The 13768-nt window shown below is 51.3% G+C and overlaps 1 protein-coding gene across 1 annotated transcript; it reads right to left on the bottom strand.

Annotated features, from left to right (window-relative positions):
* Nucleotides 1-746: 746 nt before the first annotated feature.
* On the bottom strand, nucleotides 747-2059 carry LOC144771498 (histone H1.01-like). Its single transcript, XM_078655914.1, has one exon. The coding sequence runs from the start codon at nucleotides 2018-2020 to the stop codon at nucleotides 1373-1375; it is 648 nt and encodes a 215-aa protein (XP_078512040.1). The 5' UTR covers nucleotides 2021-2059; the 3' UTR covers nucleotides 747-1372.
* Between the last annotated feature and the right edge of the window lie 11709 nt (nucleotides 2060-13768).

Here is a 13768-nt window from a genome sequence, read left to right as displayed (position 1 = left end):
CCCTTAAAAGAGCCGTTGTGGTGGTGGTTGTTCGGGTCGGTCCGTCTCCTTAGGCCCTCTCGCCTCGGATGCGACGGGCCAGCTGGATGTCCTTGGGCATGATGGTCACCCTCTTGGCGTGGATGGCGCACAGGTTGGTGTCCTCGAAGAGCCCGACCAGGTAGGCCTCGCTGGCCTCCTGCAGGGCCATGACGGCGGAGCTCTGGAAGCGCAGGTCGGTCTTGAAGTCCTGGGCGATCTCCCTCACCAAGCGCTGGAAGGGCAGCTTGCGGATGAGGAGCTCGGTGGACTTCTGGTAGCGGCGGATCTCGCGGAGAGCCACGGTGCCTGGCCGGTAGCGGTGAGGCTTCTTGACTCCTCCGGTGGCAGGCGCGCTCTTGCGGGCTGCCTTGGTGGCCAGCTGCTTGCGGGGCGCTTTGCCGCCGGTGGACTTGCGGGATGTCTGCTTGGTGCGGGCCATGGCGGGAGCGGTCTCTCTCAGCGAAGGCAGAGAAGAATGGCGTCTACCAGGGAAAGAGCCCTATTTATGCCCTCACAGACGGAGGGCTGCTCTGGTTGGCTGAGGAGACCGCCCCACGTTCGAAAATAGCCCGCGGTGTGCAACGATTGGATACTGAACTGGAGGCTGCAGCCTAGCTGTCCAATGAGCTGTGGATAAAAGAGACCCCCCCCTTGGATGATGGCGCCGGAGCCCGCGCCTCGGTCAGCCTTTGTCTCCGTCCGTCCGTCCATCCACTTGTAGTCACGAGGACGACTCGACCCCGGTCAACCGGGAGAGGAGCCCGAGATGTCATAAGCACACTGCCCTTGGTCACTCTGGAACACGCCCCCGTTACCTGCGCTCGATTGAAAGTTCACAATCGTCTGCTTTATGCAGGCGCTATATCGAGTCTGCCCGGATACAGTGAAAGCACCAACACAAACACGTTTATAATAAACTGAGGTCTTATAACTCCCAGACCCGCTTTTTACCCTCACCCTGGAGCACGCAGTTACCTGCGCTCCAATTAAAGTTCACAATCATCTGCTTTATGCAGACACTATTTAGAGTCTGCCCGGGTACAGTGAAAGCACAGAGACACACACGTTATTGCACATGTATTATAAACGGAGGTCTTATAACTCCCGGACCCCCTTATTTTCTATGTAATAACGATTTCAATCCACGCAGCACCGAAAGAGCCGTTTATATGGCCAAGATCACACGCGGCACTCGCGTGTGGAAAAGTGCGCTATGGATGTATGGTGCAGTTTATTTTTGAGAAGTGGGGCCATTGGGTGGGTGCAAAGGTGGGGAGGAACACGCTCTCTTCTAGACAGGGTGGTGGCCCTTAAAAGAGCCGTTGTGTTTGCAGTGTCTCGGTGCCAGCCCTTACTTCTTCTTGGGCGCTGCCTTTTTGGGCTTCGCTGCTTTGGGCTTGGCTGCCTTGGGTTTGACTACCTTGGCAGGGCTTTTCTTGGCTACTTTGGGCTTCGCCGCCTTGGCTTTCGCTGGGCTCTTGGCAGCCTTCTTGGCAGGGGCAGCCTTGGGCTTCTTGGGGCTCTTGGCTGCTGCTGGCTTCTTGACCTTCTTCGGGCTCTTCTTGACCCCCGCGGGAGCCTTTTTGGGCTTCTTGGCGGCAGGGGCAGCTTTCTTGGCCGCTGGCTTCTTGGTCTTGGCAGCTGTCTTCTTGGCTGCCTTCTTGCCCTCCAGCTGCTTCTTGTTCACTTTGAAGGACCCGGAGGCCCCGGTGCCCTTCAGCTGGGCTAGGGCGCCTTTACTGACCAGGCTCTTCAGGGAGACCTTAACGCGGCCCTTGTTCTTGTCCGCATCGTAGCCGGCGGCGGTCAGCGCCTTCTTCAGAGCCACCAGGGAGACTCCCTTCCTCTCGGCCGAGGCGGTCACACACTTCAAAATCAGGTCGGACACGCTGGGACCGGAAGGCTTCTTGGCCTTGGAGGCCCCCGCTGCTTTCTTCTGCTTCTTCTTGGGGGCGACCTCAGCGGGAGGCGCCGCGGCGGCTGGAGCGGTTTCTGCCATTGCAATACGAGTCTCGGCGCTGTCACAGAACAGAAATGTACCTCCCAACCCGAGCCCCGTGCATATATAGGGAGGAGCCAGCCCCTGATTGGTTCCGAGGAGTGAGGGCTGTGTGCGAGGCGCACTCGGCTCTCTGCTCCGAGCTGACTTTTGTGTTTCCTACTATCGGATTATCTAAGTTTTTAAACACAATCCGTTAAACACACGCTCCCATACACACATGAAAAGAAGCCCAACTTCAACCCCTTCCCGTGCCCTCCCCCGTTTCAGCCGACCCCGTCCTCAGAGGCTTGTAATCCGCCGTGAATCTCTGCCCTCCCCCGATGGCTGACGCCCCCGTGCCTTGAATCCCGGGCTCCGGGCCCCTTTCCCCCGGTCCACCCTCGCGCTCTGAGGCCGGGAGCGGCGGCCCGCGGGCGGGAGGGGCCTCCTGCAGGGAGTGGGCCCTGTGGCGTCACAATGGGGCTCAGGGGGACGCGGGGAGCGCGTTCTGGAACGGGCCGAAGTAACACAGGGCTCCGCCGGCCGAGCGGGGGAGCGAAGACAACAACAGGGGGCCCCGGCCCGGGGGTCAGGGGGGCCCTCGCCGCGCGCCTGCACCCTCGGCTGTGGCACCCACGACTCGGGGGCAGCCGGGGGATTTTTACAAGCAGCGGGGCACGGGCCGGGCTCAAGACTCACGGGTCACAAGGCGGCTGCGCGCTGGTAGCTTCACATGCAGCCAGAGGGCATTCACTGCCAAGCGCCGAGCTGGAGGAGACGGGGGCACACTAAACATAATAAACACACAGTGACACAATAGAGGCAGGCGGCCGAGTTAGACCTACATTGGCACCCAGCGTGAGAGCAGAGGGTGTGAATGCACCTGAAATGGTGACCCCAGTACCTGCATGGAGGCACTCTGCTGAGCTGATGTTCACAGCTGGAGTTAGGTTTACATCTCAGGTGACATCTTTGGACGGGAACCGACCTTAACAACGCGGTCAAAACACCGCAGTACATTTCGATCGCTGCATTTACAACGCAAGTCTTTTCCACGACTTGCACGGGAGGGCGCACTAGACTATGGAATAGTGCGATTTACTATTCCAACACCTTCCCTACCTTACTTAGGCTGGAGTTCGAATAGTAAATCATACTATTCCTAAGTCTAGAGCGCCCTCCCGTGCAAGTCGTGGAAAGCGCCTAAAACAGCAATGTAATGTACCGCAATCTAATTGTTACATCATACATCCCACAGTACAGAGTGAGGCCTGTGACTATCAATGTTGTATTGAGCCCGATTGCTGGGGTGGGGACCACTCCTGAATCAAATGGCATGTCAAGAGTGCGACCTGCGCCGACAAATCAGATTCTGCGCCTGGCAGCCTGATTGAGGTCTACTGCTAATTACAGGTTTTCGCCTTATATGTAGGTAGAGGGAAACAAAAATAAAACACTTCTCATAGTCAAAGACGTACATGAACACCATTCACAGTTTCAGATCTTAGCCTTCAGGTACCCTGGCCCATCCCTAGCTTCCAGGAACCTGTTTTAGTAATATATCTGATACTATGAGGTTTCCAGAATAAAGGGGACAAAGTCAGCCCTTCTTCCCAGAGATATAGAGCTCCGCACAGGAAAATATTTCACGTCTTTCCCTGGGGTGGCGGTGTAAGAATAAAATACTTCACACGGCCCAAAACAGCACAAAATAACCCAGTCACCATATCAGAATAGAGCCTTCAGGGCTCTGGGGCATTTCTAGCCACCAGGGACCTGCTTTAGTGATATTTGTGACATTATGAGGTTTTCAGATTCAAGGGCACTAAGTCACTCTTTCTACCCAGGGATTTGGAGCTCCAGGCAGGGTAAGATTCAAGATTTCCCTCACGAGTGGAGGTGAAGAAATGAAAACACTTCACCTAGCCTAAAAGGTACATACACCCATTTGAAAGATCAGGCCTTGGCCTGCAGAGACATGGGCACATTTCTATCCACCAAACACATGTTTTAGTGATAAATGTGAAATTATGATGTGCTCAGCTGCAAGGGGACAATGGCACTCCGTCTACCCAGAACTACGGAGCTCTGCATAGGGTAAGATTTCAGCCTTTCCCCTTGGATTTGAGGGAAGTGTTTTACTTCTCCGCCTCCTTCCAAGGGGAAAACCTGCGATCTCCCCCTGTGCGTAGTTCCATAGCCCTGGGTAGAAGGAGCAACTGTATCCCTTTGAAGATTAACACCTCCAAATGTTACATGTATCCCAAAAAATGGTGCCTGGAGGTTGGAAATAGGCCAAAGGCATTACAGGCCTTTCCCGACAATGCGAAGGGGAGAAATAGACCTTATTGGGCATGTGAAATGTTTTGCTTTAACACCTCCAGCCAGGGGGATACCCTGAATTCTTACCCTGCACTGAGCTCCATAACCCTGGGTTGAAGATGTGACTCCTTCCCCTTGAAGCTTAACACCACCAAATGTCACAGGTATCAGTAACATTGGTGCCTGGAGGCTGGAAGCAGGCCCAAGGCCTTGCAGGCCTTTCCTGATACCGTGTAGGTGTGAAATAGACATTCTTGGGCATGTGGAGTGTTTGGCTTTAACACCTCAAGCCAGGGGGATAACCTGAAATCTTACCCTGCGCTGAGCTCCATAACCCTGGGTAGAAGGTGGGACTTCTTCCCCTTGAAGCTTAACACCACCAAATGTCACAGGTATCAGTAACATTGGTGCCTGGAGGCTGGAAGTAGGCACAAGGCCTTGCAGGCCTTTCCTGATACTGGGAAAGGGTGAAATACACTGTACTGGGCATGTGAGGTGTTTTGCTTAAACACCTCCAGCCAGGGGGATAACCAAAAATCTTACCCTGCGCTGAGCTCCATAACCCTGGGTATAAAGTGTGACTTCATCCCCTTGAAGCTTAACACCACCAAATGTCACAGGTATCAGTAAAATTGGTGCCTGGAGGCTGGAAGTAGGCCCAAGGCCTTGCAGGCCTTTCCTGATACTGTGAATGGGTGAAATACACATTGCTGTGTATGGTAATTGTTCTATTTTCACGCCTCCAGCCTGGGGTGAAGCCTGAAATCTTACCCTGCGAGGAGCTCCATAACCCTGGGTAGAAGGTGTGACTTCATCCCCTTGAAGCTTAACACCACCAAATGTCACAGGTATCAGTACATTGGTGCCTGGGGGCTGGAAGTAGGCCCAAGGCCTTGCAGGCCTTTCCTGATACTGAGAAAGGGGTGAAATAGACTTTATTGGGCATGTGAAGTGTTTTGCTTTAACACCTCAAGCCAGGGGGATAACCTGAAATCTTACCCTGCGCTGAGCTCCATAACCCAGGGTAAAAGGTGTGACTTCTTCCCCTTGAAGCTTAACACCACCAAATGTCACAGGCATCAGTAACATTGGTGCCTGGAGGCTGGAAGTAGGCACAAGGCCTTGCAGGCCTTTCCTGATACTGTGAAGGGGTGAAATAGACTTTATTGGGCATGTGAAGTGTTTTGCTTTAACACCTCCAGCCAGGGGGATAACCTGAATTCTTACCCTGCACTGAGCTCCATAACCCTGGGTAGATGGTGTGACTTCTTCCCCTTGAAGCTTAACACCGCCAAATGTCACAGGTATCAGTAACATTGGTGCCTGGAGGCTGGAAGTAGGCACAAGGCCTTGCAGGCCTTTCCTGATACTGGGAAAGGGTGAAATACACTGTACTGGGCATGTGAAGTGTTTTGCTTTAACACCTCCAGCCAGGGGGATACCCTGAATTCTTACCCTGCACTGAGCTCCATAACCCTGGGTAAAAGGTGTGACTTCATCCCCTTGAAGCTTAACACCACCAAATGTCACAGGCATCAGTAACATTGGTGCCTGGAGGCTGGAAGTAGGCCCAAGGCCTTGCAGGCCTTTCCTGATACTGTGAAGGGGTGAAATACAATGTATTGGGCATGTGAAGTGTTTTGCTTTAACACCTCCAGCCAGGGGGATAACCTGAATTCTTACCCTGCGCTGAGCTCCATAACCCTGGGTAGAAAGTGTGACTTCATCCCCTTGAAGCTTAACACCACCACATGTCACAGGTATCAGTAACATTGGTGCCTGGAGGCTGGAGGTAGGCCCAAGGCCTTGCAGGCCTTTCCTGATACAGTGAAGGGGTGAAATGGACTTTATTGGGCATGTGGAGTGTTTTGCTTTAACACCTCCAGCCAGGCGGATAACCTGAAATCTTACCCTGCGCAGAGCTCCATAACCCTGGGTAGAAGGTGCGACTTCATCCCCTTGAAGCTTTACACCACCAAATGTCACAGGCATCAGTAACATTGGTGCCTGGGGGCTGGAAGTAGGCACAAGGCCTTGCAGGCCTTTCCTGATACTGTGAAGGGGTGAAATAGAGTTTAATGGGCATGTGAAGTATTTTGCTTTAACACCTCCAGCCAGGGGGATAACCTGAATTCTTACCCTGCGCTGAGCTCCATAACCCTGGGTAGAAAGTGTGACTTCATCCCCTTGAAGCTTAACACCACCACATGTCACAGGTATCAGTAACATTGGTGCCTGGAGGCTGGAAGTAGGCCCAAGGCCTAGCAGGCCTTTCCTGATACTGTGAATGGGTGAAATACACATTGTTGTGTATGGTAATTGTTCTATGTTCACGCCTTAAGCCTGGGGTGAAGCCTGAAATCTTTCCCTGCGCGGAGCTCCATAACCCTGGGTAGAAGGTGCGACTTCATCCCCTTGAAGCTTAACACCACCAAATGTCACAGGTATCAGTAACATTGGTGCCTGGAGGCTGGAAGTAGGCACAAGGCCTTGCAGGCCTTTACTGATACTGGGAAAGGGTGAAATACACTGTACTGGGCATGTGAGGTGTTTTGCTTAAACACCTCCAGCCAGGGGGATAACCTAAAATCATACCCTGCGCTGAGCTCCATAACCCTGGGTAGAAGGTGTGACATCTTCCCCTTGAAGCTTAACACCACCAAATGTCACAGGTGTCAGTAACATTGGTGCCTGGGGGCTGCAAGTAGGCCCAAGGCCTTGCAGGCCTTTCCTGATACTGTGAAGGGGTGAAATACAATTTATTGGGCATGTGAAGTGTTTTGCTTTAACACCTCGAGCCAGGGGGAATAACCTGAATTCTTACCCTGCGCTGAGCTCCATAACCCTGGGTAGAAGGTGTGACTTCTCTCCCCATGAAGCTTAACACCACCAAATGTCACAGGTGTCAGTAACATTGGTGCCTTTGGGGCTGGAAGTAGGCATGAGGCCTTGCAGGCCTTTCCTGATACTGTGAAGGGGTGAAATACAATTTATTGGGCATGTGAAGTGTTTTGCTTTAACACCTCGAGCCAGGGGGAATAACCTGAAATCTTACCCTGCGCTGAGCTCCATAACCCTGGGTAGAAGGTGTGACTTCTTCCCCATGAAGCTTAACACCACCAAATGTCACAGGTGTCAGTAACATTGGTGCCTGGAGAATGGATGTAGGCCCAAGGCCTTACAGGCCTTTCCTGATACTGTGAAGGGTTGAAATAGACTTTATTGGGCATGAGAAGTGTTTTGCTTCAACACATCCAGCTAGGGGTGAAAAGCTGAAATCTTACCCTGCGCTGAGCTCCATAACCCTGGGTAGAAGGTGTGACTTCATCCCCTTGAAGCTGAACACCTCCAAATGTCACAAGTATCACAAACACAGGTGCCTGGACGCTGGAAGTAGGCCCAAGGCCTTGCAGGCCTTTCCTGATACTGTGAAGGGTTGAAATAGACTTTATTGGGCATGAGAAGTGTTTTGCTTCAACACATCCAGCTAGGGGTGAAAAGCTGAAATCTTACCCTGCGCTGAGCTCCATAACCCTGGGTAGAAGGTGTGACTTCTTCCCCTTGAAGCTTAACACCTCCAAATGTCCCAGGTATCAGTAACATTGGTGCCTGGAGGCTGGAAGTAGGCCCAAGGCCTTGCAGGCCTTTCCTGATACTGTGAAGGGGTGAAATAGACTTTATTGGGCATGTGAAGTGTTTTAATTTAACACCTCCAGCCAGGGGGATAACCCAAATTCTTACCCTGCGCTGAGCTCCATAACCCTGGGTAGAAGATTTGACTTCTTCCCATTGAAGCTTAACACCACCAAATGTCACAGGTATCAGTAACATTGGTGCCTGGAGGCTGGAAGTAGGCACAAGGCCTTGCAAGCCTTCCCTGATACTGTGGAGGGGTGAAATAGACTTTATTGGGCATGTGAAGTGTTTTCCTTTAACACCTCCAGCCAGGGGGATGACCTAAATTCTTACCCTGCGCGGAGCTCCATAACCCTGGGTAGAAGGTGCAACTTCATCCCCTTGAAGCTTAACACCTCCAAATGTCACAGGTATCAGTATAATTGGTGCCAGGAGGCTGGAAGTAGGCCCAAGGCCTTGCAGGCCTTTCCTGATACTGTGGAGGGGTGAAATAGACTTTATTGGGCATGAGAAGTGTTTTGCTTTAACACCTCCAGTCAGGGGTGAAGCCTGGAATCTTACCCTGCGCTGAGTTCCATAACCCTGGATAGAAGGTGCAACTTCATCCCCTTGAAGTTGAACACCTACAAATGTCACAAGTTTCAGTGAAATTGGTGCATAGAGGCTGGAAGAAGGCACAAGGCCTTTCCTAATACTGTGAAGGGGTGAAATAGACTTTATAGGGCATGTGAAGTGTTTTGCTTTAACACCTCAAGCCAGGGGGATAACCTGAATTCTTACCCTGCGCTGAGCTCCATAACCCTGGGTAGAAGGTGTTGACTTCATCCCCTTGAAGCTTAACACCACCACATGTCACAGGTATCAGTAACATTGGTGCCTGGAGGCTGGAAGTAGGCACACGGCCTTGCCTGCCTTTCCTAATACTGTGAAGGGGTGAAATAGACTTTAATGGGCATGCAAAGTGTTTTGCTTTAACACCTCCAGCCAGGGGGATAACCTGAATTCTTACCCTGCGCTGAGCTCCATAACCCTGGGTAGAAGGTGTGACTTCTTCCCCTTGAAGCTTAACACCACCAAATGTCACAGGTATCAGTAACATTGGTGCCTGGAGGCTGGAAGTAGGCACAAGGCCTTGCAGGCCTTTCCTGATACTGTGAAGGCGTGAAATAGACTTTATTGGGCATGTGGAGTGTTTGGCTTTAACACCTCAAGCCAGGGGGATAACCTGAAATCTTACCCTGCGCTGAGCTCCATAACCCTGGGTAAAAGGTGTGACTTCATCCCCTTGAAGCTTAACACCACCACATGTCACAGGTAACAGTAATATTGGTGCCTGGAGGCTGGAAGTAGGCACAAGGCCTTGCAGGCCTTTCCTGATACTGTGAAGGGGTGAAATAGACTTTAATGGGCATGTGAAGTGTTTTGCTTTAACACCTCCAGCCAGGGGGATAACCTGAATTCTTACCCTGCACTGAGCTCCATAACCCTGGGTAGAAGGCGTGACTTCTTCCCCTTGAAGCTTAACACCACCAAATGTCACAGGTATCAGTAACTTTGGTGCCTGGAGGCTGGAAGTAGGCCCAAGGCCTTGCAGGCCTTTCCTGATACTGTGAAGGGGTGAAATAGACTTTATTTGGCATGTGGAGTGTTTTGCTTTAACACCTCAAGCCAGGGCGATAACCTGAAATCTTACCCTGCGCTGAGCTCCATAACCCTGGGTAAAAGGTGTGACTTCATCCCCTTGAAGCTTACACCACCACATGTCACAGGTATCAGTAACATTGGTGCCTGGAGGCTGGAAGTAGGCACAAGGCCTTGCAGGCCTTTCCTGATACTGTGAAGGGGTGAACTAGACTTTATTGGGCATGTGAAGTGTTTTGCTTTAACACCTCAAGCCAGGGCGATAACCTGAAATCTTACTCTGCGCTGAGCTTCATAACCCTGGGTAAAAGGTGTGACTTCATCCCCTTGAAGCTTAACACCTCCAAATGTCACAGGTATCAGTATAATTGGTGCCAGGAGGCTGGAAGTAGGCCCAAGGCCTTGCAGGCCTTTCCTGATACTGTGAAGGGGTGAACTAGACTTTATTGGGCATGTGAAGTGTTTTGCTTTAACACCTCAAGCCAGGGGGATAACCTGAAATCTTACCCTGCGCTGAGCTCCATAACCCAGGGTAAAAGGTGTGACTTCTTCCCCTTGAAGCTTAACACCACCAAATGTCACAGGCATCAGTAACATTGGTGCCTGGAGGCTGGAAGTAGGCACAAGGCCTTGCAGGCCTTTCCTGATACTGTGAAGGGGTGAAATAGACTTTATTGGGCATGTGAAGTGTTTTGCTTTAACACCTCCAGCCAGGGGGATAACCTGAATTCTTACCCTGCACTGAGCTCCATAACCCTGGGTAGATGGTGTGACTTCTTCCCCTTGAAGCTTAACACCGCCAAATGTCACAGGTATCAGTAACATTGGTGCCTGGAGGCTGGAAGTAGGCACAAGGCCTTGCAGGCCTTTCCTGATACTGGGAAAGGGTGAAATACACTGTACTGGGCATGTGAAGTGTTTGGCTTTAACACCTCCAGCCAGGGGGATACCCTGAATTCTTACCCTGCACTGAGCTCCATAACCCTGGGTAAAAGGTGTGACTTCATCCCCTTGAAGCTTAACACCACCAAATGTCACAGGCATCAGTAACATTGGTGCCTGGAGGCTGGAAGTAGGCCCAAGGCCTTGCAGGCCTTTCCTGATACTGTGAAGGGGTGAAATACAATTTATTGGGCATGTGAAGTGTTTTGCTTTAACACCTCCAGCCAGGGGGATAACCTGAATTCTTACCCTGCGCTGAGCTCCATAACCCTGGGTAGAAAGTGTGACTTCATCCCCTTGAAGCTTAACACCACCACATGTCACAGGTATCAGTAACATTGGTGCCTGGAGGCTGGAAGTAGGCCCAAGGCCTAGCAGGCCTTTCCTGATACTGTGAATGGGTGAAATACACATTGTTGTGTATGGTAATTGTTCTATGTTCACGCCTTAAGCCTGGGGTGAAGCCTGAAATCTTACCCTGCGCGGAGCTCCATAACCCTGGGTAGAAGGTGCGACTTCATCCCCTTGAAGCTTAACACCACCAAATGTCACAGGTATCAGTAACATTGGTGCCTGGAGGCTGGAAGTAGGCACAAGGCCTTGCAGGCCTTTACTGATACTGGGAAAGGGTGAAATACACTGTACTGGGCATGTGAGGTGTTTTGCTTAAACACCTCCAGCCAGGGGGATAACCTAAAATCATACCCTGCGCTGAGCTCCATAACCCTGGGTAGAAGGTGTGACATCTTCCCCTTGAAGCTTAACACCACCAAATGTCACAGGTGTCAGTAACATTGGTGCCTGGGGGCTGCAAGTAGGCCCAAGGCCTTGCAGGCCTTTCCTGATACTGTGAAGGGGTGAAATACAATTTATTGGGCATGTGAAGTGTTTTGCTTTAACACCTCGAGCCAGGGGGAATAACCTGAATTCTTACCCTGCGCTGAGCTCCATAACCCTGGGTAGAAGCTGTGACTTCTTCCCCATGAAGCTTAACACCACCAAATGTCACAGGTGTCAGTAACATTGGTGCCTGGGGGCTGGAAGTAGGCACGAGGCCTTGCAGGCCTTTCCTGATACTGTGAAGGGGTGAAATACAATTTATTGGGCATGTGAAGTGTTTTGCTTTAACACCTCGAGCCAGGGGGAATAACCTGAAATCTTACCCTGCGCTGAGCTCCATAACCCTGGGTAGAAGGTGTGACTTCTTCCCCATGAAGCTTAACACCACCAAATGTCACAGGTGTCAGTAACATTGGTGCCTGGAGGCTGGATGTAGGCCCAAGGCCTTACAGGCCTTTCCTGATACTGTGAAGGGTTGAAATAGACTTTATTGGGCATGAGAAGTGTTTTGCTTCAACACATCCAGCTAGGGGTGAAAAGCTGAAATCTTACCCTGCGCTGAGCTCCATAACCCTGGGTAGAAGGTGTGACTTCATCCCCTTGAAGCTGAACACCTCCAAATGTCACAAGTATCACAAACACAGGTGCCTGGACGCTGGAAGTAGGCCCAAGGCCTTGCAGGCCTTTCCTGATACTGTGAAGGGTTGAAATAGACTTTATTGGGCATGAGAAGTGTTTTGCTTCAACACATCCAGCTAGGGGTGAAAAGCTGAAATCTTACCCTGCGCTGAGCTCCATAACCCTGGGTAGAAGGTGTGACTTCTTCCCCTTGAAGCTTAACACCTCCAAATGTCCCAGGTATCAGTAACATTGGTGCCTGGAGGCTGGAAGTAGGCCCAAGGCCTTGCAGGCCTTTCCTGATACTGTGAAGGGGTGAAATAGACTTTATTGGGCATGTGAAGTGTTTTGCTTTAACACCTCAAGCCAGGGGGGATAACCTGAAATCTTACCCTGCGCTGAGCTCCATAACCCTGGGTAGAAGGTGCGACTTCATCCCCTTGAAGCTTAACACCACCACATGTCACAGGTATCAGTAACATTGGTGCCTGGAGGCTGGAAGTAGGCACAAGGCCTTGCAGGCCATTCCTGATACTGTGAAGGGGTGAAACAGACTTTATTGGGCATGTGAAGTGTTTTAATTTAACACCTCCAGCCAGGGGGATAACCCAAATTCTTACCCTGCGCTGAGCTCCATAACCCTGGGTAGAAGATTTGACTTCTTCCCATTGAAGCTTAACACCACCAAATGTCACAGGCATCAGTAACATTGGTGCCTGGAGGCTGGAAGTAGGCACAAGGCTTGCAGGCCTTCCCTGATACTGTGGAGGGGTGAAATAGACTTTATTGGGCATGTGAAGTGTTTTCCTTTAACACCTCCAGCCAGGGGGATGACCTAAATTCTTACCCTGCGCGGAGCTCCATAACCCTGGGTAGAAGGTGCAACTTCATCCCCTTGAAGCTTAACACCTCCAAATGTCACAGGTATCAGTATAATTGGTGCCAGGAGGCTGGAAGTAGGCCCAAGGCCTTGCAGGCCTTTCCTGATACTGTGAAGGGGTGAACTAGACTTTATTGGGCATGTGAAGTGTTTTCCTTTAACACCTCCAGCCAGGGGGATGACCTAAATTCTTACCCTGCGCGGAGCTCCATAACCCTGGGTAGAAGGTGCAACTTCATCCCCTTGAAGCTTAACACCTCCAAATGTCACAGGTATCAGTATAATTGGTGCCAGGAGGCTGGAAGTAGGCCCAAGGCCTTGCAGGCCTTTCCTGATACTGTGGAGGGGTGAAATAGACTTTATTGGGCATGAGAAGTGTTTTGCTTTAACACCTCCAGTCAGGGGTGAAGCCTGGAATCTTACCCTGCGCTGAGTTCCATAACCCTGGGTAGAAGGTGCAACTTCATCCCCTTGAAGTTGAACACCTACAAATGTCACAAGTTTCAGTGAAATTGGTGCCTAGAGGCTGGAAGAAGGCACAAGGCCTTTCCTGATACTGTGAAGGGGTGAAATAGACTTTATAGGGCATGTGAAGTGTTTTGCTTTAACACCTCAAGCCAGGGGGATAACCTGAATTCTTACCCTGCGCTGAGCTCCATAACCCTGGGTAGAAGGTGTGACTTCATCCCCTTGAAGCTTAACACCACCACATGTCACAGGTATCAGTAACATTGGTGCCTGGAGGCTGGAAGTAGGCACACGGCCTTGCCTGCCTTTCCTGATACTGTGAAGGGGTGAAATAGACTTTAATAGGCATGCAAAGTGTTTTGCTTTAACACCTCCAGCCAGGGGGATAACCTGAATTCTTACCCTGCGCTGAGCTCCAT

Source organism: Lissotriton helveticus, chromosome 8 (assembly GCF_964261635.1).
Source record: "Lissotriton helveticus chromosome 8, aLisHel1.1, whole genome shotgun sequence".
NCBI lineage: Eukaryota > Metazoa > Chordata > Amphibia > Caudata > Salamandridae > Lissotriton > Lissotriton helveticus.
Note: the sequence above shows the minus strand (reverse complement) of the source record. Positions and strands in the feature narration are given on the sequence as shown.

Excerpts from the sequence above, each read along its gene's own strand:
- LOC144771498 (XM_078655914.1), bottom strand. The coding sequence starts at position 2,020 with ATGGCAGAAACCGCTCCAGCCGCCGCGGCGCCTCCCGCTGAGGTCGCC.